Here is a 24,237-nt window from a genome sequence, read left to right as displayed (position 1 = left end):
AGCATAGAAAAGAAAACTTGTACTAACAAATCAGAGATCAGTGAAAGGCCCAATTTTAAGTGTAATGCCTTTTTGTACCACAAAGGATGCTGGGTCTTGCAGCCTTGCCTAGGCTCCCACTTCCTGGTACTTCCCAGTCTCCCAGGAGAATCAGCAGTACCAAGCTATGCTAATTACTCCACATTTGTACTATTCCCTTTCTTACCCTATCATTTCAGTATTCCCAACATGGTGGTCCTATATCATTGTCATTACTTCATTCATATGACAAAGTGTAGCTCCAGACATGCAGGTGAATGGATTTAACAGTCACAGTGTGAATTTAAGAATAAGGCAATGACACAGAATGTCACATCCATTTCTTTCATTTCCTATGAAATTATAGGATCTTGTAAGGACTAAGCACAAGAATGCGTGTGAAACACACTTGGTATATAGTGAGCTCATAAGAGTTGTGCACAGTACAAGAATGCTTGTGAAACACACCACTGTATAGCTAGCTCACAAAAGTTGTGGATGTTTATAAACTATTATCAGTATGGCCATGTACAAGTGGTTTTCCTTCCTTAGTCATAATCATCTTAAATAATAGGTAGTAATTTCTTTCCCACCCTCTCATTACCTTGCTATGAGACAGAGCATAAAGCAATTTGCAAACTGTATCTTTGGGCAGAAATATCACAGTAATCTATGATAATGATAATGGTTATGTGCTGGGCTCTTTGTGAATCTTAGTCTATTAGACTTATTGTTTAATGTGGCCTTACCTTGGCTGAAGTTTCAAACCATCCTACGAAACCATGCTCCTTGCAGAACTGGTCCATCTTGAGTCCATTGTTCACAAGCACATCCTTCCCCTGGTCACATTTGTTGGCCAATAAAACCACTGACACTGGCTTACCATTAGGGAGAGTTAACTTTGAGTCCAAATCATTTTTCCACTTTGCTACTGCTTCAAATGTGGCTGGCCTGGTGACATCGAAGACGATAAATGCTCCCATCGCTTCTCGGTAATAGACTCTTGTCATGTTTCCAAATCTTTCTTGACCTATCACCAAAAAGAACAGAATTCAGAGAGTTTTTAAAATTGGAATCATAATTACACACTACACTAGAGATTCATGGGGCCTTCAAAATGAAAAGATGATGCAATAGAGAGTTCTATTGCTAATTTGGAGTGGATAAATATACAATTATGTAGCTGTGTTAGTTAATCTTTACAGCCAGAAGGGAATCTTTCATTTAAAAACATGGGGTTTTGTATACTGGGTCTGTGAGATGGCTCAGCAGTTAAAGGCTCTTGCTGCTTAGCCCTAGACATGTATTCAGTCCCCAGACCCTACATGCAAAACAGAGAAGAAAGACTCCTACAGCTTATCCTCTGACCTACACAAGTGTGCTATAGTACGTGTGCATGTGTATTTGTATGTGTGTGTTTGTGTGTTCAAACACATGCATATAAAAGTAAATAACTGTGAAAATTATGAAATATTTATTGAGAAAGTACTGTGTAGTATGTAATATTCTATAAATCTGCTTATATAGTATCTTAGTAGGTGTATGTGATTATTTACATTAAATTAATTAATGATGAATAAAATTTGAAATTCAGTCTACGAGTCACAGTAGTTAGCTACATTTCAAATATTCAGTAACTACATAAAGTCTTCTTTGAAATTCAGGGTAAGATGACAGATTAGAAGCTGTGTCTGAGCCAGTTGCTGGTGGCTCACACCTTTAATCCCAGCACTCTAGGAAGGCATAAGCAGGCATATCTTTATGAGTTCGAGGCCAACCTTGTTACAAAGCAGTTCCAGGACAGTCAGAGCTGTTACACAGACAAATCCTTTCTCAAACAAAAACAAAAACAAAAACCCCCACAAAAAACAAAGACAAACAAACAAAAAACAAAACAAGAAGCTCTGTCTGTGAGATTGGATTGAAAAAAAAATTACTATAAAAAGCAATAGATCCTGTTCCTATAAGAGAAAGAGCTACGGAAAACAGAAATATACTTTGGTAGATTTTTTTGCCCACAAAGCAGACAACACTCCAGCCAAGCCACACTGTCTGTATGTACCCTGGCAAATTCAACTGTAGCTACCTTGGAAGAGGGTTCACAGGCAACCAACAATGTAAGAGTTAGAGAGAGACAGTCCTGATTTTAGAAACTAGAGGGTGGACATATATTTCAGGGAAAGATGGCCAGAGTACAGCCAGCTGCGGAGGTGGAGGAAGTGTGGCAGAGGTGTGTAAAGCTGAGAGGAGCTCAGCACTCTTACACCCACTCCTGCCCTTTGCCTGAATGAACTAAAGCTCAAAGGACCTTGAGAGTGGAACTTAGTGCAGTGTCCTGATGGGTGCAACAAAGCTTCAAGCAGAACAGGCTGAAGAGAGCATCAGGAGTGTGAACCTGAAGTTGAAACCTTTCAAGAGTCCTCAACCTATACTCCTGCCACTGCCTAGATAAGCTATGAAACTTGGTATGGTATTCAGATAGACTCCATAAAAGGTAAACAAGGGGCAGGTCTCCCAAACTCCTTCACAATCTCAATCACAGAAAGTTCTGACAAAAAGAATGATCTTCAAATCACCAGAGACAAAGTTATAAAGGGACAGCAGGTGTCACAGACTGGAAACTTGGCAGAAAGTGGACTTCAGCTATACATTTTTTTCCTCACTTGAAAGGACAAACTGACATACCTTGTTTGAATTTTTGACACTATAAATCTTCCCTACCCACCTATGAAGACTGGTTCAAAAGACAATACAAGGTGAAGAAGAAACCATATCTTCCCAACTAGTACTCATAATGCCTTCTTCTATTTCACTGAAGAGCTATTATCATCATCATCATCATTATTTACACTTTTATAAATTAATTGTTTAAACCTGGATCTCAGGGTTTTTTTTAAAGCTTTTATAACTGTCCTTCCTTTCTCTATACCTACTCTAAAATATTTTCTCTGGTAATTCTCATAATTATATTTCATATAATTTTCCTTCTTATTATTCTATCTTTCCCTCTTCCACACTCTCTCTTTACCTCACTCTTAAATATTGATACCTTTACCTCTAAAGGCATTACAAAATATAGTCCTTTAACAAGTACCCGAGAAGCCCTGTCTCTGAATTCTATCAGAACTTAAGCAAGAGAACAAATTATCTTCTTCTGAACATTAAGATTGATATTACTATTAAATCTGAGACTGTGGTTGGTTTCCCCTCTAAACAACATTCTAGAACATAAACCTAAGTAAAAACAGATCACCAGGGAACAAACATAAAAAAATAAAAACAATAGAAAAAATAGGAAAAAAATAAAAGCTGAGAATACCTCTAATTTAACAGAAGTGTGAAGTACAAATGTATGAAACAATCCACTCTGACATTTCCACAAGCTCCCAACTCTTCAATACTAGAAACCAAAGATAATGAGATTCAAAAAATGCTAGAGAAAGAGCTCAGAGTCCTATGTTAAAAAAAAAAAAAGATTAGAGACTACAATGAAAGCTGAAGAAAGCATATGAATGAAGTAAGGAAATCGGAACCTGGACAACAAAGATACTAAAGTAGATAAAACAGTAACTTGGAGAAGAAATTCAAATATCAAGTACTCGGAGAACAATTTCAGAAAGGATATTGAAACTCCAAAAAGAGAACCAAATAGAAATTTTAGAAATTAAAGAACAAAATCAATCAAATAAAGAACAGTGAGAAGTATGTTCAACAGAGAATCCCAAGCAGAAGATTCTATTCAGGAACAAAGGACAGAGCTGGGAAAATAACAAATTCACTTATGTAAAGATGAAATTAATGAACATGATAAAAACTCCCAAGAACTATTGGATGTGTTCAAGATACAGAATCTAAGAATCCATGAGGTACAAAATGGATCTGGTAAAGCCTAGAGAAATAGAAAATATATTAAATTATAAGAGAAATTTTCCCATACCTGGAGAGATATTTAAACGTAAGAGGCATTTAGAACCTTCAAATAGATATGACTAGAGAAGAATTCACCAGAATATACCTGCTGAAATGTCAAAGTTACCAAAAAACAAAACCCAAAAGAACATTGAAAGCTGAAAGTTAAACATGTCAACTCATTACATAGACAAATATATCAGAATAACATCAGCTCTCACATCAGCAACCTTCAGACCCAGTGTGAAGCTTCATCACTTCAGAATTGCTATTCTAATATTATTCTAATATGTTCATTGAGATTTATAGATTTTGGGTCTTACTAATCTCATTGCATACCATCTTTTACTTGCAAGTGCTTTACAATATAGGTTGAGTTATTAAAAAGAAAAGCCATGTAAGCATGAAATGCTATGTTTTAAGCCCCTAAAGCAAAAAAAAAAAATTGCTATACACAAGAAAGTCATCTCTTAAAATTGACAGACAATTAAAAACCATTTCAAGATAAGAACAAATTAAGTTACTTAAGACAATCAGGCCAACAGCGCAAACGAGGTTAAAAAGGGAAACTACACAGTGAAAGAAGAAACAGATTCATCAGTGAGCACACAGGAAATAATACAATTTGTTTTAGGAATAGATAAAAGATGGAGAATTGGTCAGGGATCAATCATGTACAACACAGTAAAGCAGAAAACCCCAAAATGAACAGGCAGGAGGAAGAACCAACAGCCAAAGAAAAGCATGAGAATATCAAATCCCTCTCAGCAACAACCTGAAATGCAAACAGACTCAACTTACCAATCGAAAAGAAATAGGTCAACTGATGGATTAAAAACAACATTCAGCTAAAATCAATAATAAAGTCCATTACTTTATGTACTCATTTTTTTGTTTGTTTGTTTGTTTGTTTTTCGAGACAGAGTTTCTCTGTGTAGCTTTGCACCTTTCCTGGATCTTGCTCTGTAGACCAGGTTGGCCTCAAACTCAACAGAGATCCACCTGCCTCTGCCTCCCGAGTGCTGGAATTAAAGGCATGCGCCACCATCAACCAGCTTTATGTACTCATTTTTTAAATTCTTAAAGAGAGCAAATTTTTTTAATAACCACTATATTTAGTGGCTGTTACATTATATGATGACAATACAGAATATTTGAATCAACACAGGTCATTGTACTGAGCTATAGTGCTCTGAACACTTGACATGCAATGATGTTAAAAATCTGTGTTCTTGGGAGTTAATATTTTAGTGGAAAGACGGATTAACAATTAAAGTATGTAGTATTATAAGGAAATATCCAAAATCTATTTCTATCAAATGTAATAAAACTAGTTAGTATACTCTATATGTTTACATCCCATCAAAAATATAATTTATACAAATGACCATGAAAGTATAATTATTATCTTCACTGTTTAGTTTCTTATCATTATTCATGCTATGGAGATTAGGATCAAATCTATATTAGGAGTGTTAGGTAAGTAACTCTACCACAGGACTATGTTCCCAACCACTATCCCTAGTTTAAAATGAGAAAATTGAGAATGGGAACATCTGTGTAGTTTGCTCAATTAAAACAGATGGTGAGTTTGCAAAGTCAGAATTCAAACCTCAGCTGCCTGATTCCAAAGCCATGTTATCCACCAACATCAAGTACTTTCAGCTTCTAAACCACACTCTTGAGCTAACTTGACTCCAGATTTATGTTCCAGAAAGAGCCAACTCAATCCAATTTTACAGATTCTTGCTGGGGATCTTTAGAATCTGTGCCAGGCTCTGGTCTGTGTCCTCACAATATAACAGTGAACCAAACAGTCTCTCCATTAAGGAGTCTGCAACCCATTAGACAAAGAAATGAGCCTGGTATTGAAGAAAATCATTTTCTTTTAAAGAATAGATTGGTTTGGGAATTAGTTGCAGTTGGCCAGAATCAGTTTTGCTCTGAAAATCTTCCTAATGAGTACTGGCAAGTTTCTTATGCTTTCTCAATTAAGCCCTTCTCATCTGGAAAGTGTCTCTAAGACGTAGAAGACCAGTTTTGTGCAGATGGAATGCATTAACATAGACTAAGCACTCAACAGTCAAAATTTCTATATTATGCTGAAAACATAATAGAAATATGATATAATTTCTATAAACAGTGTTCAGAATTTAAGGCAAAACACTATTATAGGTACTTCAGCAGAGACAAAAAGTGAGAAAAATCCTATTACCTTTAATTATGTCCACTAGTGATTTCTGTAGGCAGAGACTAACGATGGATGGATTTTTATTTTATAAGCCCCAAATCTTTATTTACAATTGATCATAAAATTATATAAACCAGAACAAAAATAGGTATGCATCAATTTTCTTATATAGAATAAAATATTGAAATACAATGTATTTAGGAAAATGAATGTCAACACAACCTCAAAAATACTTTAGATAAATTTAGAACACAAGAATTTGTGCTGGCAAATTTTAATTCGAAGTAATGAATGTTTTGTAGATTGTTTTCACACTAGGATTAAAGAAAGGATGCTTTCCTAAACACGTCATGGGACCGCATGGAACTCGACGGCTCTTGCCTTAGTATCTGAGCACCTGCTCATGAATGTGTGCTGGAGAACAGCATTTCATCAGGATCTGCACTTGACAGTCTGATAGTTCTTACATTGGTTGCACCACAGAGAAATTTGAAGCTGTTTTCATAGTCATTCAGTCAATGAAGAAGAAGGGTAAAACATTTTTCATATGACACACAACCCTCGGATGAACTTCCCTTTTTCCCAAATGACCTCTCTTTTTTTCTTTCTTAATGCATGATACAAATAATGATCTCTTTGATACTGTTCAGGGTGGGGTATGACATTTCAGAACAAAAGGGAAAAAAGCCTTCTGTGATCATTCAGAACTCTGAGGGCCTCTAGGCTTGTTAAGGCTGTCTTATGATCTCTCTAGAGATCTAACCAGATGAAGGGCAGTCATGGGTTATTCAACAATCTACTTGTCCAGGGGTTTGCAAAATATGTGGCTCCCAAGAATGAAAATTTTACATTTTAACATATGGACGAGGATTATATTCATACTGTGCAAAAAGCAACATACTGTATCTTACCCTGACTGGCATTTTAAAAGGACAATGAGTGTAAGAAAGTGTGTGAGTGAATGGATCAGAAACAAGTAGAAGGCGACTTTTCTAGACAGAAAAGATCTTTGTATGTGGAGGTCACTGGGCCAACCCACTGGGAAAGTTTGTATTTTTGACATTCCAGGAAGGGGTCACAGGCAAACCGGAGCAGTTCTGGCTCTCACATCTTACCCTTCCTCTGTCAGCTGACAACCCTCTCTGCTACTTCTTGTTAAAAATGAGAATCATGTGAGCCTCAGCGAGTGCCTACTTGTAGGTAGAACAGAAACTTGTCACATCTATCCTAAGCAAATTTACTTTAAAACGAAACAAAGACTATAATTCAAAACCCATCTCTACATAACACTACTCACTCAACACACATTTACTGGACAGCTGCTTAACTCTGTGCCACTAATACATAGGGCTTCTGGACATGAGAAATTTCTTAAACAAGGAGAGTCATACTTGGCTTTTCTACTGTAAGCCTACTTCACCAGGTGGAACAACACTTTCCTTATGCCCTCTGAACACATACACTCCGTCATAATATGGATATGGCTCATGATTCTGCTCCTTGCTTTGAGGGATGTGAAATTGTAAACACATTTCTTTAAGAAGTCAAAAGACACGGGCCTTAATTTTATCACTAGTGGTCTTAAACAAACCAAGATAACTTTAAACAAATGTTTCTCTCTGAATCTAGATAGGGCTCATCGTTAAGGTCCCCCAGCTGCTCTCTTTTTAAAGATTTAGTCAAACCTTGGCTCTGTTTTCTAACAGCCTGAAATAGTTTCCTTGGTGTCACAAGCTCAGGTAAAAATATATACAAATGTCACAACCATAATGTGTATTTAATGGTATTTTTACTTAATAATGAGTGTTCTTGTTTGTTTCCAGTTGCTGTGATAAAATACTAACCAAATCAACCAGATGAAAAGGGTTTATTTGGTTTTAGATTCATCTTCAAAGGAAGTCAAGGAAGGGAGGCAAGGCAGGAATCTGGAGTCAGTAACTGGAGCAGAGATCACTGAGAAATGCTGCTTACCAGCTTGCTTTAAGGTTCTGAATCTGCTAGCATTTTTAAAGTCTGGGCCTACTTGCCTGCAGATCAGGCAGTACTGCCCACAGTAGGCTAGGCCCTCCTACATCAATTTACAATTGAAGTTCCCTCTTCCCAGGTGACTCTAGGTTTCTTTGAAGTTGACAGCTAAAGCTAACTAACAATTAGTACCCTAGATGTTCTCACTAGGAACAGCCAAGCAGTGAGTCTCCTAAACAGGCATAAAACCTATACAGAAGTATAGAAGGTTATAATCTACAAAACATTCATTACTTCATATTGAATTTCACCATTACATCATCTTGTGTTCAAAATTTATCTAAAGTATTTTTTGAGGTTATGCTAGCATGCATTTCCCTAAATACATTGCATTTTCAGTATTTTATTCTTTCTAAGAAAAGTGATGTGTACCTACTTTTGTGATTCAATGTAAATAAAGGTTTGGGCTCATAAAATAAAAATATGCCCTTTATTAGTCCCTGCCTCCAGCAATTACTAGTAGACAAGTTAGAGGTAATAGGATTTTGTTCACTTTTTCTTGTCTCTTCTTAAGTACCTGTAATAATGTTTTGTCTTAAACTCTGATCCAAAACTGTTTTTAGAGCTTTATATCATATTTCTATTAGGTTTTTAACATAGTAAAGAAATTGTGACTGCTGAGTGCTTAGTCTACTTTTGTCTACTGGGTGCGTTTTATCTGCACAAAATGGTCTCCATATTCTTATAGACAATTTTCAGATGAGGAGGGCTGAATTGAGAAAGTACAGAGACTCACCCAAACTGAGCAGATGCTTTTAGCCAACTGACCCTAACCCACCAGTTTGTGACCAGATTAGTCTGTTCACCATAATGGGTCTCAGTTTTCTCACTCTTTACTGCAAACTACATTTGTTACTGTTTCTGGCAATCTGACAGCTGTAAGAGCCAATATGATTAAGTTCACAGGAACTGAAATTGCCCACCATACAAGAATCTAGGCTTGTCTATGAAGGATTATCTGGATGAGGTTGAGGTGAAACAACAACAACAAATTAACTGAGGACAGCACCATAACAAGAGCTAGGGTCCTGCTCTCAAAAGGAGAAAGTGAGCTGAATCCTGGTATTTACTGTTTTTTGATTCCTGAGTGGGACTGCAATGTGACCAGCCACCTTCCGCTCCTACCACCACGTGTGCCAAGCTGAACTCTATGTCATGGAAGTGGATGCAAATGAATGCACCCTTAAGTCGCTTCGATCAGGTATTTTATCAGAGGAAGGAGACAAGCAATTGACCCAGCAGGTGCATAGTTGCCCCCCTCCCAGCACCCCTGTTCGCCCATCTGATTCATGGTGTCACTTACACAACCATCCCAACGAACTGTCAGGCTATCTTCCAACACACTTTATTTTCCCATCCACAGAGTCTCTATTACCCACCCCAAATTCTGTTTCTGAAGTGGCTCTTAACTCTGCCACCCCCTATCCATCAAAATCGCCACTGCTCAGCAGAGCCACGTAGACCATCACCTGCATCCTTGGTAGGTCTTTTACTGTCCCTCATCACTTTCTCGCTACCAAGGTATAAATATAAGTAAGTGTGAGTTTAACTGTACCAATACAAGTCTTCCAACAATTTCAATCTGGTAGTAATTTTAAGATCTGAAGTATCTATAGAATACCTATTCCTGTCCTATACTCTGTTTTTGTTTGGTTGGTTTTTGGTATTTGTGTTTTTGAGACAGGGTTTCTCTGCGTAGATTTGGTGCTTTTCCTAGAGCTCACTCTGTAGACCAGGCTGGCCTCGAACTCATAGAGATCCACCTGGCTCTGCCTCCCTCATGTGAGATTAAAGGCATGTGCTGCCGCCACCACCTGGCCTGTCCTACACTCTTTAGAGAAGTATTTAGTGTGGAGCCTAGAAGTCTCCACTTTTAAATACCCTCTAGGTGACATTAACATATGCCCAAGTCTTATAACTCCAGTTTTATTATGAACTACCCACAAAAGGTAATTCTTACCCTTATTCTTTGTCATTTTGGTTGTTCATTATCCACACAAATTTAAGAAAAAATATTTTTATTAACACTATACATAATACTGTATGTCTTTTGTCTCCATCTACTTTTATAACTTCATCTCACTTCCTTCAAAATGCAGTCTGGCCCAATCATATTGGAAAATTCATCTCCCTAAGAGTCTTAGGCAGCTTTTATGTGAGCACTAGGGATTTGAACTCAGGCCCCAATGTTTGCACGGCAAGCTCTCTTACTCTTTGAACCATCTCCCCAGGCCCACATCATTGTCTTAGCCTACATTGTGATTCCCTATTATTCACGTGTGTATTCATGCTGCAACCTCTCTCATGGCACTGAAAATCTCTGAGAGCAGGTTAGTCGTGTTCTGACGCTGTAAAGCTCGAGGGCCATTTCTTCCTCTTTTGGATACAGTGAGAGAACAGAATGCGATAATGAAAATAAATTGAGTTGAAAGTTTCATTTTTTCTACAATCCATCAGCATATATTCACAAGCCACTGGTACATGCTGGCATACTTACTTCATAGTCAACTCTCATTTCCAGTGAATAAATAATGTGTTCATTGGAGGAGAAAAATCAACATTATTCTACCAAGGTCAGTTCATATCTGTTACAGTAAGTTTTAGACTAGAAGGCTATATACTTTTGTAGCCATTCTCATCCTTAAGGAATTGTCCCTTTGATGAATTTACTATAAACAGTATTTTGGGGGAGTTATGGTCCAATCATAAGATCTAAAGGGGACATAAATATGCTCTCTGTACTTATATGGCTAGTATGTGAAAAGAAGGAAACCAATATAAAAAATCAAAAGTAAATATAGCTATTTCACAATGCTCTAAAAGAAAAATAATCAAATTATTTAGTTCCTGCTGTAGTGAAAAGAACACTGAGCTGTCAATACAGAAAGCTTGTTCTGAAGGCTTAGAGAAACCCATGTACTCCAATAGATAACATCTTATGAAAGTTTTCTTGTTTTTAGTTGCCTCAGTGATCATCTGGTGGAAGGATTTTAATCTCTTCTCTCCTCACTATTTTTCCCTGATATGCCAGTGACAGACAGGTATCTATTAATCACTAGTTTTCCTCATTTAGGCATAGGTTATACTTAGTACCAACCTCTTATAGTCACCCCTGAAACACTACCAATTGATCCACAACCATGATCAAATTTCTATCATCCCATGACCAGCTTTGAACTCTGTATAGTTAAAGTTCATTAAGGTTCATCTGCTGCGTGAAGCAGACACTCTATGTTGTGACTGGGCAGTAAGAGTCTCCTAAAAAGGTTCAAGTACTGAAAGCCTGAGCTTTACCCTAGCTGAGGAGACTGGATCATTAAGTTACTGGTTTCATATAGCCAATGATGATTTCACACTGAACAGAGATGAGACCTGGCTGGAAGAAGACCTTCTGTGGGCCTCTCTCTCTCTCTCTCTTTCCCTCTCTCTCTCTCTTCCTCTCTCTCCATGTATATAGTGATGTTTTAAATAAGAATGGCCTCTATAGGATCATAAATTTGAATGCTAAGTTATGAGGGAGTAGCACTATTTGAGAAGGATTAGCAAGTGTGGCCTTGTAGAGGAGTTGTGGTCTTGTTGAAGGGTGTGTGTCACTGGAGGTGGACTTTGAGGTTTCAAAAGCCCATGCCAGGACTAGTCTCTCTGTGCTCGTGGATCAGGATGTAGAACTTTTAGCTACTTCTCCAGTGCCATTTCTTCCCGCCACTATGGTCTCTGCCATGATAATGGACTAAACCTCTGAAACTGTAAACAAGCCTCCAATTAAATGCTTTATTTTATAAGAGTTGCCTTGGTCATGGTCTCTTCACAGCCATGGAAAAGTAACTAAGATGTCTGCATGTGTGTTTGGGGAGGGGGGGAGGTTGTTGGAGTAAGTGTGGCCGTGTTGGAGGAAGTGTGTCAATGAAAGTGGGCTTTGAGGTTTCATATTTAAGTGGTGTGTGTGTGTGTGTGTGTGTGTGTGTGTGTGTGTGTGTGTGTGTGTGTGTGATCTTTTCCCTACCTTTCTTTCCTAGGTTTTCTAGGTGCAATGAGATGATAAAAAACAAACTTTTTTTTACTTTATTAAGTATTTTCCCCTCTGATAGTTTGTCACAGTGCCAGAAAAGCTAGCTAATAGCCCTAATCCCTTAGCTCCCTCCCAGCAGACGAGTGTAAGCTTACCAAGTCTTAAACATGCCTATCTTGTCTGTATATTCTGCACTGTCCTTCCACTTGAACTGGAATAAACCATCTATTTCATCATGCAACAATAAACAAACAAACAAACAAAATATTGTAATCCTTATGATTTTTCTAGGAATTATTCCAGCAATTAGAAAAAATTTCTTTGACTCAATGGTGATTACATTCCACTGGTAAGAGGTAAACAGCAAATTTTTAAAAAAGTAAGTTAAATTGAGATAATACTATTTATGTGGTTTTAAAAAACATCATGAGGGAAAAAAATAAAGCAGGAAAAGAGGAAAAAAGTATTCTTAGGGTGGGGACAGAATTTTAAAATTTGGATAAGGAACCTTCCAGAAAAATCTATATCATTTGAGCAAACACCAGAAGCGTAAAGTAAGAAACTACATGAACATTTTGTAGGTTTAAACAGAGGGAATTCCTGGAAACACAGGTCAGTCTGTCAAGTCTTTGGGAAGTAGTAAAGGGATTAGGTGGGATACCAAAGACTGCTCATGGGTCAGAGTACACTGGGATAAAACAGAGATCAGGAGGTCCAGAGGATAAACAGTTTGGTGCCATTGTATTGATATTGTCTTTAATTCTGGGCAAGACATGAAAATCCTGAAGGATTGCAAGCTGATGAGAAATCACGGATTAGTAAGGGTGCCGCATTGAGAAATGGTTTGTGGGAGTGAAGACAGAGCTGGAGACACCAGTTAGGAAGGTATTGCAATGACTAGTGAGAGATTATTATTTGAACTAAAATAGTAGTTGTGAGGATTGTTTGTTTCCTGGATACAACTGGAGATGGAGATAGCAGAGGAATTGTGCAAGAGATAATTCAAGTATGACTCCTAGACCCTCAAAGAAAACATGGCTTTACCACAGCTAGGATAGGGATGGAGGCAGTCAGGGCTGTAGATTTAACTTATTCTGTTTTAATTTATGTATATTACTACAAAATTCACTTTCTGTGGCACTGTGTCTCAGTATCAACACTTGTAGAGATTCATATGCTTTGAACCTAGAGCTGAGGTACATAATTAGAAGTTAGACTGCTAATGTGTGATGTGATCCACATCAGGTTTCAAACAATTTAAATTATTCCCTTCAGACCATTATAATAGAAAGGAAGCGGTATCATAAATATCCACATATTGGAATATTTGAAAATTTCTGAACACTTGGAAATACAGGACTCATATTAATTATAAACTAGTTCCATATATGATTCACTTGTGAACACTTTTGAACTAACCAATACTAAACTCCTAAATTTCCATTTTAAGGAGGAAATATGCTGAGACAACTACTTCCTTCATATAGTCATGTTCAAGAAAAAAACATTTTAAATGTAAGTTTTGCATTCATAATATTTATCCATAATAAAATAAGTACCTTCTTTCTAACCAAAATATGTAGCAATCAGTGAAAGATACAATTTTATTTTCTCAGAAACCACCGCAACTGGTCCATTGTTGTATAGCTCCAATTAGGGATTACTTAGGACATCCTGGTGGTTTCTGTTTTGTTCTGTTTTTCATCAAAGCACACGAACATACTTTAGTTTATTCAAATAGAATAGCACAGACCCAAGGCCGTGTAGAAGCTTGGTTCCCATTTCTTAGGGGAAGGGGAGCAGTTGCTTGAGTTATCCAAAACTGGGAATACATTTTCAGAAAGTCTTTTAAAAGATGAACATTTGCCTTCTGGTCCCCTGTGGGAATTTAGAGATTGTCTACCTAAGAGTTATGTTAAGAGCAAATCAAACTATGCCTTGTTAGTCTCTGCTAAATCCTGTGTCTAATATTGAAACCTTCACGTTAAGGTGACCTACTCTCACTACAACATAACCTCTTCCGTATCTTTCTCCTAACCAAATTCTACCCAGCCTTCAATGTTGAACCCAAGCCCAACCTTCCTGGAAACTATGACTATCTGCCTTTGCACTCATCTCTCTGTAGATTCCCATAGCAGTGACTCATTATATCACCCTCTCGGCTATTTAACTCAACACCTGTTTGTAGTATTTTTCATGTTCTTCAAGCCTCTACAGTGTGTCCCCAGTGACACTGCAGACTCTTCAAACCACGTATTCAATTACTCAATCACAGTACCCATGTCTGCACAGTATGTAGACCCTAAGAGGCTCTAAGTGTGTGCTCCTAATAGATTTACATAACACATGAAACTAGCAATACAGAGACTTCGTATAACAAAGTGAATATTACATTAGTGAGAAGGAGCCCTGGCACAGAAAGGAGGAGACCAAATAGAGCAGAATCTTAGATGTTGTGTTTTTACTGCCTATTCCTACTAAACTGTTCATAAAGTTCTCAACCTTCGTGTAATTCAGAACTACACAGGCGCTTCTCATCATTTTAGGTCCTCTGTAAACAACACGTCTTCTAATTTCATTCTCTTGGTAGTTAACATTTCTTGAATCTATCCATCAAGAATAAATAAGTTATCTGTGATATATTTAACTGAACCAAAATGTGCAAGAAAATATGACTCCATAAATTTTTTTTTACCCTGTAACCCAAGCTAGCTTTGAGTTTGTGATCCTCCTGCTTCACATACCAAGTGCTAAGATCATAAGTATACACTACCTTCCCTGATGTTAATTTTTAAAATCTTATGATGCCTTTCATTACAATTATTAAACACAAACAATTTTGTAACTAAAAATTTTGTTGCTCTATAATTATTAATAGTCAACCTAAAACATGTTCATAAAATAATAAGCTTAATACTTCCAATGGAAAACAAGCTTTGAATTACTTGGCATTCAAAATCGTAGCTCTAAGTAGCCTTTAAAGACAATTTAATACATAACATACAAAAACACTCTCTTAATTCCTAATTCTTGATTCCTGAAGGATTTCTAGACTCCTTTAGAATACAAATTCCCCCAAACACATGCCAAAAATGCTCTAATATGCTCCCAGGAAACCCATGTGATATTTCAAAATCTTGGGGCAAACACAGTAGTATTTGTGGTCAGGCAGATATATCAGACACTATTAACTTAGGGTGGGTTAATTTTTAAAATTTCTGTCATAGAAAACAAGAATCATGAAAAGAATCAATGTAAACAGGAAATGAGGGTAGTGGGGCCACTCTGTCTCAAGGTTTTAAGAGATCATTCTATAACCAAAGGCACACACATATCCCTAAACTGTAGTTTTTAGAAATCAAATAATAATAATAATTCTCTCTTATAAGTTATACTACTTTTCTCAAATGGATAATTATTTGCTAGAAGATACTTTTTTGTGTGTGTATAACAAAGCCTCACGTAGTCCAGGCTGGCCTTAAAATTGCTACACAGCACAGGATGACCTTCAGGTTTAGATCCTTCTGCCTCCACCTCTGGAGTGCTGAGATTATAGGCAACATCACCAGGCCTGGTTGTACATAGTGCTGGAAATCAAACCTACAGCTTTATGTGTGCCAAGTAAACACTCTACTGATTGAGTTATATCCCTAACCTCAAAACATACGCTTATTAAGTCAGCTGGTGTTAACTTTTTAAGGAACAGAATTTTTAGGTATTTCTTTTGGCTGAAGGGCATAATACGAAATTACTTTGACACTAAGAATTTGGTGAGCGAAGAGTGTGAGATTTTCTGCCTTAGCCTCTAGATACTAGTCTATTTTCCTTAAATTTAGAACACATACATAAATACATATCCACAGAGAGATTGTCCTGTCACCATAGGAATTAGTTATTATTTGGATACTGCACAGTTATTCTTAGCTATGTTTCTCAAATGAGAGACTTCTGCCTCTCAGGTACTGCAGCATTCCAGCCCAAATGTCATATATGAGGATGGTTGCTATTAAAGCCAGTAACCATGAGCTTTCATTGATGATGGTTGTAAAGAATTTAGTTACCCTATAGGCACAATTTAAACAATCTATGAGTTTAAAAACTATTGTATCATTTCATCATATATTGGGAAGGATTATCATAGACTAGTCAGAAAATAGGAGTTGTGGCCAGATAAATCACAAATCGTAACTCAGCAGAATTCCTTATCTGTATGTCTTTCAAAAGGTTTTATGTGCTTCTCATTTTTATAGCCTAAATAAGCAGAGTTTTCTTGTCTCCGTGTAGTAATAGTGTCTAGATAAGCTCATTGTGAGCAATAAATATAATGATGCATATGCCTACAATATGCCTGACCTTCAGTAAATAGAGCTATTAATAACACATTTTATTGTAGAGGAAAGCAGCTGTCTCTGCAAGGACTTTGAATCAATTTGTTTTGAACTTCCCCCTATGAATTAGACAGAAATTTTTGGAATCCCCCTTACACTATAAATATTTCATCTGTATTAGACTCGGGAAGTAAACAAGAAAGTTCATCATTCTTCCTGGGAGAGCAATTTTATGCAAGAGTAGTAAACCAATTAAAAGTTAAATTTGAGTATAAATATAGGGAACAAAGGTTAACTAATGCATCAGGATAACGCATACTACAAAAATTACAGAATCAAGGAAAAAGATGACAAAACACTAAAACAATTCAGTCTTCTTAAATTCATGATCATAGCTTAAAATAATTAGGATTTTTCTTGATTGTGCTCTGAGATGACAGAATCTAGATGCATGTGGGAGATGGGCCCCTGAGCACACCTGTGGGAGATTATCTTGATTATGTTAAATGACATGGGAAGACCCAGCTTGACTGTGTGTTTGCCTGGACTGTATAAAACAGAGAAAGCAAGCTAAGCATTAACATGCATTTGTTATTCTCTGCTTTCTGACTGTGAATATGATGCTTCAGGCTTCTGCTCTTGACTCCCCTACCTTGATGGACTGTGAGCTAGACAAACCCCCCTTCTCACTTGGATTGCTGCTGTTGGAATATTTTATTTCAATAGGAAAAATAACTAGGACACCCTCCTAAGGAGCATTTTCTCTTTCTCTACTTCTTTGCTGACCACGATCATCTAATTAAATTGTATACCAAAAAACTCATGGCTGAGTCTTCTGAAACTTGCAAAGGATATCTACAAAAGAACAAAATAACTTTTATACCAGACTTGGTAAGAGAAGTACTACAGGGTAATAAAAGCAAAAAAAAAAAGTCACATGAGACTGAAGGAGGAAGAAGCTACAGCTGACAAAAAAAAAAAAAAAAAAAAAAAAAAAAACAACTGGGGGATTTCCGGAGAGGAGTTACTTTTCAAATGAGTCAAATATTAGCAAGGACTATGATATGTGGAAACAAAAAAAGGAAAGATCACATAGATCTGTAGGAAGACTAGACAAAGAAAGAATAGAGACAATTAACATTGGACCAAACAGGGAATGCCGAGGAGTTAAAATGACTGAAATATAAATATCTCAATGGATAGTCAGTAGGATCGTTTTAATTTTAAAATTGTTGTTAAAGTGCCTGAGGATGTAGCCCCATGGTATATTCCTTGCATAGCCTTTACAAGGTTCTGAGTTCCATCCCTAGAACTATAGAAAAAAGATGTATGGTTAGCAACTGAACTGCGGACCCCTCTTGCCTATCCAATTCCATGACCATTGAACTTCAGTGCTTAAGATAACATCAGACATCTAACGTAAAAAGGGGGGGGGTTTACTTCTCCAGAGTGCACCAATAGTAAACATGGAATTATTTCTACTATTAATAAGTTCTATGGGCCTGAGAATCCAGTGCTAACTCCCTTCCAAATCATAGCTGCCTTGTCTCTAAAAGGATTTGCATGGTTTAGATGAGTACTTACAAGATGATGTAACTATAAAATTACTTTTAACAAGTTATTGCTCCATTTAATATATTGAAAAATCACAAAGAAGATAGCTTTCCACTTGACCTTCAAATGAGTAACATTTTACTTCAAATTATGGAGATTTTGATAAATGAAGAATCACAGCTTTCATAGTCATATTTAAGCTCATTCCCCAGTTTTTATGTTTCCTGCACAATATTGAAAATTCTCCATTTCTGCTTACTGTACACTCTGTTTAACTGTAAGCTCACAATATGTCATTCCACACAGTGATCTGAAAACCTATAATTATGCAGGACAGAAAGGAGGCAACAAATTCTCCTGCAGAAATGGGTCCATCCTTGGATTCATTTTTGTTTTACCTGACATGCTTGTTTTCAAAAGTTAGCCTTTCTGTATATCTATATCTCTTGCCAAGACACTTAAACCTTATAAAATTCATGAGATAATTATTTTTACACATAAATACTAAGGAAATGGCCCAGTCCAAACCCTTCCTTCAGTTTAGTTCACAACATGAGAGTTTGGAAACTATAAAGCAGCCTACCATGGTGACCCAAGTGAATTAGAACAGACAGTATAGCTGAGTCCTGCATGGAAATGGAAATGCTGTTCTCATAAGTTGGGTCTTCTCAGATGTCACTGTCATGTAGAAGATGACTGCAATGAAACTTCTCCAAGGTGAAGAAACAGTCTGTCTGCAAATATGGTGTTTTACATTACATTTGTTGAATTTGGAGTTGGGTCTTATGATGACTAGCAGACTCAGTCAAGTTTTACACACACACACACACACACACACACACACACACACACGCATTTCTGTTAGGCAAATATACTATTTCTGCTCTTCTATGAGCAAGTACCTTGCTTCTTTGATTCTTGACCTTCATTAGTATAAAATGACTTTGATACTATCTTCTCTATCTACATCAAGATCAAGCAGGAAATGTATGTAAAAGTAGTTTATACTAATGGCAACTATCATAATAAGAATAAAAGTACTAATGTGTTTATTATGTATCAGGAGTGGTCATGATTTAACTCATTTATTTCTTATAACAACTCTAACAGATACAGGTTCTGTTGCCCTCATCTTATAGACAAGGCAGAGGATATGAAACTTGTATGTCAAGACTCACAATTAAGAAAGTTAGGGAAAACTATCATGTATTACCTTCAGTGCAGGCAAGGTGAGGCTATGATATTAACATTGGTGGAGACTGAAAGAAAGAACATCTTCCAAATGTGATATCATAGACAAATAAAATAATTGCTATTCTATAGGTGGAACACCTGAGCTCCAGTAAGATTTCATGACTTGACCAATATCAAGTATTATATTTTCATCATATGTAATCCATACTACATATAGAATGTATCTGAAACACTGTACTGTTAAACCAGAGGAAGTAGAGAGAAGCTACTAGGAAAGGTGGGGAGGGGCATGGTCAACAGCCATGTTTTAAATTGTGACACTACCATATGCCAGCTATTTTACTAGGAAATTGAATGTCTTTGGACAACCATAAGAATAGGTGCTTAAAGGATGGTACCTGCTCGGTCTGCAATTGTCTTAAGTCCTAAAGCTGTGTCCCAGAGTACATCAGATGCTTCAAAGAGAATTATTCATGTCTCTGAGTGGGCTAATGTGGCAATTGCTGGTATCAGGTTTGGAGAGTAGTAAGAAAAGAAGTCTCAAGTGTAAACTCTGTTTTTTTCTTGGTTGATGTATATAGATAAGGGGGAATATAAACTCACATCTGAGCCAATAATAAAATTTTCAAAAAAATTTTTCATTCATTTATTTCCATTTTCTCCATACTGGTATCTAATAACATCCAAAAAATTATGGAAGAAAATAAAGGATTACCAAATAACTAAAGAAAGGGAAAGGTGGGGAACAAGTGGGAGAGTAGAGAAGGGGAAAGGATAAGCAAAATGTATCATATGAAGAAATCTATTTTTAATAAAAGAAAAAAATGAAAGAAGAAGGCTAGGATTATCTACCAACCAAAGAAAGGAAGAGGGCCTTATCTGCAAGAACTCATTGCTTGTCAGGTACTCACAGGCTGGTGGACTTGCAGAACATAGTATGATTTTAAATCACAGAATAGGCACAATCCTGCCTTTCCACTGTTAACAGGTTCATCTTGGACAAAATAACATCTTTGACTCTACCAAGAACATCTGAACAGAGTTGACCAGATGCTCCCTTGTGGTGTACTTGCTCAGATCTGGAGCAAACACTGTTCCCTGTGTGGTTTGAGGGAAATTATCATCTTGTTTCACAAGCCCCTAATGTCTTGAAACTTTCAGATTGGCTACTCAAAGTGACTATAAGATACATATCACGGGAATACAAATAAGGCCTTATATCATTGAACCAAATAAAACGCAAGAGTCTACCTAGGGGAAAAAAATAAAAACCTTTATCATAAGCTAGTATCATATTGGGCCAGAGTAAATCCTTTCCATCTCATCAAGAGTGTCAAGGTTGAAGACAAATCTCAGTGGGCAAAGTAATTACCTAGCATGCACAAGTCCCTTAATTTTATTCCCAATATTGCATAAACCGAATATGGTGGCAATTGTATGTAATCTCAGCATTTGGGAAATATAAGAAGATGAGAAGTTTCAATCATCTTTAGCTTCACAGTGAATTCAAGAGTAATCTGAACTACACTGTCTCAACAACAAAACAAAACAAGGGGAGGGACTAGAGAAATGGCTCAGCAGTTAGGAGCCCTGTCTGCACTTGCAAAGGACCTACCTGAGTTCAATTCCCAGCACTCATTTGGTAGCTCAAAATTATCTGTAACTCTAGTTTCAGAGAACCCAAAGCTCTCTTCTGGCTTCTATGTTCAATGCATACTCATGGTATACAGACTTATGTGCAGATAAAACATCCATACACATAAAATAATGTTTTTGTTTATAAGTTAAAAGAAAAGAATTTGAACATTCTCAAAACTTGCTTCTTTATAGATACACAGCATAGTTAAGAAAAACAGGATGGCATTCTGTTACTTGAGTGTACTAGAAGACATACTAACCTAACTTGAATCTGAGTGAAGAGATGAGGTTGGATTTCACATTACTGTATAACCCAATATATTTTGAAACATTTATGTTACAACCATCCTATCCCCAGTTACCTAGCTTTTTACCTAAAAAAGCTTTCAGCCTCTAACTCAGTAGGTCAGGGCCTTTGAGTTTGAGGCTCTCAAAGAAAGAGTGAACTGGGCATTACCACAAGGATGAATGCCATTCTGCCTGCCAAATGGATCTCAGATCCTTCAGACTTTCTACTTGCACAGACTTCTCTGATTATAGCCTTCACCACAACTTTGGTCTGAAACTATAGCTTAGGAAAGCATTCCTAAGTCTGGGAGTTAAATTGTTCTGACAGCAAGCTTGGAACTTAACCTGCTTTTTGCTGCAAAATGGGTGAGACTAAAAAATGATACTGGCATTTGAGGACAGGATATATGTGGAGTATAGGAATTGCATCTTATGAGGATTTAATTGCTACATGTATACCATGTTCCTCTTGTTTCATCTGTGTAATTTTTCAGAGAGTGGTAACTTAATGAGCTCCTGGATAGTAGGCATTATTGTCTTTACCTTGAACTATTGGTTATTCTTCTCTCATTTGGTGGAATAAAACACACTCCCTGTTTATAGATAAGAAAAATAAAAGAGATTGGGGGATTTGTCAATAATCACATAATACATATGAAATAAAGCAAGATTCAGAAGGAGGTATTCCACAGTAGGTATCCCATTCTAGAATTTGAGCTCAGAATCATTATACCTTTCTCATCCTCCCATTTAGAAGAGGAAACTAAAACTCACAGATGTTTAATAAGGCTGGAGACATAATATTACTAGGACTTGAAATTAGTGCTAGTGACAGCTCCATGTTTTAAACAGTAATCTATTCTAACCTGAGATCCTGGGGGCTTTGGTGCAGTCAGAAGACACCTCAGACACTAAAACACGCAGCAACAGAGTCCACAGAGTTGGAGGAAAACTTCAAAAGACTCTAGTTGATGCCATCTTCAAGTCTCCAACAGCTCATGTTTCTCTAAATCTGCTAAAGACTCCAAACTATGAACTTGTCTACACTAGCCTTATCATAAGACCTGGCAAAGCTCATGGTTACAGAAGCCCTGGGTCTCAAGACCAGAAATGTCCTTTCAGGAATCTTCTTCCTTGGTTCTCATTTCTAGTCATGACAAAATGTTTGCAGTCAAATGCACTAGCTGAAATGAACATATTTTCTGAGCAAGTATTGTTTACTTTAGATCCAGCACCTACCAAAGGGTTCTTGGTGCCCCAAACCATGAACAAAGATTAAGTAGGGCCATTTGAAGTGGACCATGGAGAATCTCATTGGAATTTAAAACTTCTGAACAGGAAAATGCTGAGCCATTACTGCCTTGCAGCTTAACAGGGATGCTGCTGATCAGGTAGGTGGCTAAGCATCTAGAATAAGGGGCTAGTCATGCCCAGGTTACAAGCAGAAAAGTAGGACTCACTCTTGAGTGAAAACTGCCTCCTCAGTTTTCACTGTGCCTATGAGCTGGTATACCTGTTGGTCAAATTCTGGTTTCAAACACCATAAAAACGTTTACCAGATTTTGGATTTCTCAAACAATACACCCAGGATCAAATCAAGAAATCTTAAAAGCAAATGCCATGAACATGATCACAACCCCCCACCCTCTTCACCCCCATCTCTGCCACTGGGGAGGCAGTAATAAGTGGATCTCTATGAGTTTGAGGTCAGCTTGGTCTACATAGGGAATTCCAGGCTAGTCACAGTTAGATAGTAAGACCCTGTCTCAGAAAAACCACTTGTCCTAAAACACATACACAGTCTCCTTTCTGAGATAGACTATGGAGAGAGAGCCAGAGATATAAAGGGATGGAGAAGAAAGGAGTGGTATGGGAAGAGATAGTTTGTCCTAGATGTATACGAAATCAACAATCTCAAATTTTCTTGACTGAAGAGATGACCATAGTAGTGAAATTTGGAATAACCTAAATTCCTGAAACTCAAGAATGGACAAACAAGAGTTAACCTAAAACAACCTGTTCCCTCTTATGTTTCCTAGGGGTTTCCCCTCTGCTGGCCAGAATGAAGGCCACGTGGGAAACTCTGGACTGAGTCTGGGCTACTTGTGTCCAGAAAGGGACCAGAATGGAAACAGAAGGGCGCTATAGCCTTCTGGGTCCCAGCCACAGACTGACTGCTCTGAACCCAGGAATCCCAGAGGAAAGTGGAAGAACCAGCTTGAGCCATGGCCGCAGAACACCCAGTGAGAGCGAAGTTACTTCAAGTTGCAGCTAGGGTCGGGTAAGAATCCAACAGAAACAACAGCAAAACCAAGAAAACACTTTTTCTTTGAAAGTAGGTTTCCAAGCCACTAGTCAAAGTTTCCTAGAGTGGACCACTCTGGCGATCTGGATCTCCTACTTGGTTGCACGCCAGGATCCCAGAACTGGAAATCAGCTGAAAAGTCACTCTCCACTCCCCCAACCCCTCCCCTTTGCGCGCGCTGCTCAGAGCGCTCACCTGCAATGTCCCAGAGCTGCAAGCGCACTACGGTCTCTGGGTCCCAGTGGAGCACTTTCAGCGCGAAGTCCACACCAATGGTGGCCCGGTAGTGCGAGGAGAAGTTCTGGTGTACGTAGCGCTTGATGATGCTGGTTTTGCCCACACCCAGGTCTCCGATCACCAGCAGTTTGTACAGGTGCTCCTTGTGCGGGGCCTGCATCCTGGAGGCCCGTCGGACTTGCAGAGCCTGGAGCCTGCCCTGGGAAGCGCAGCCGGGGCTTGGGCGCAGGAGGAGACCCAAGCGCTGTCTGGGAGCGTAGGCTGGTGCAGGCTGGGGAGCTGGGGCGGAACTCCTCCCTCGGGGTTAATCCTCCTTCCTACACTGCGGTCTCCAAAGTGGGAGGAGACAGGAGCGACTCCGGGGACTAGAAGCTAAAGGACCTGAGTGCTATTGACAATTCCAGCTCTTATTTGCACAGCACTTCATACCTTTCGCAGAGATTTTTTCTCGCCTTTCGTCCAGGGCACAAACTTGTAAGCTGTGGGGTTTGTTTTCCATTATTCTACCAGGGAGAGAACTGGGTGTCAGAAAATACCCTGG

At 37.9% G+C, this 24,237-nt stretch overlaps 1 protein-coding gene across 1 annotated transcript in view; it reads right to left on the bottom strand.

Moving 5' to 3' along the window:
- The window catches only part of Rab38 (RAB38, member RAS oncogene family), a 67,606-nt gene extending 43,585 nt beyond the window's left edge, over positions 1-24,021 (bottom strand). Inside the window, exons 1-2 of the mRNA XM_006985673.3 lie at positions 23,655-24,021; positions 768-1,048 (exon numbers count right to left, since the gene is read on the bottom strand). Of these exons, the coding sequence (XP_006985735.1) occupies positions 768-1,048; positions 23,655-23,856 (483 nt within the window). The 5' untranslated portion in view covers positions 23,857-24,021. The remainder of the gene's footprint in view (positions 1-767; positions 1,049-23,654) is intronic.
- Positions 24,022-24,237: the final 216 nt, after the last annotated feature.

Source organism: Peromyscus maniculatus, chromosome 1 (assembly GCF_049852395.1).
Source record: "Peromyscus maniculatus bairdii isolate BWxNUB_F1_BW_parent chromosome 1, HU_Pman_BW_mat_3.1, whole genome shotgun sequence".
Taxonomy (NCBI): Eukaryota; Metazoa; Chordata; class Mammalia; order Rodentia; family Cricetidae; genus Peromyscus; species Peromyscus maniculatus.
Note: the sequence above shows the minus strand (reverse complement) of the source record. Positions and strands in the feature narration are given on the sequence as shown.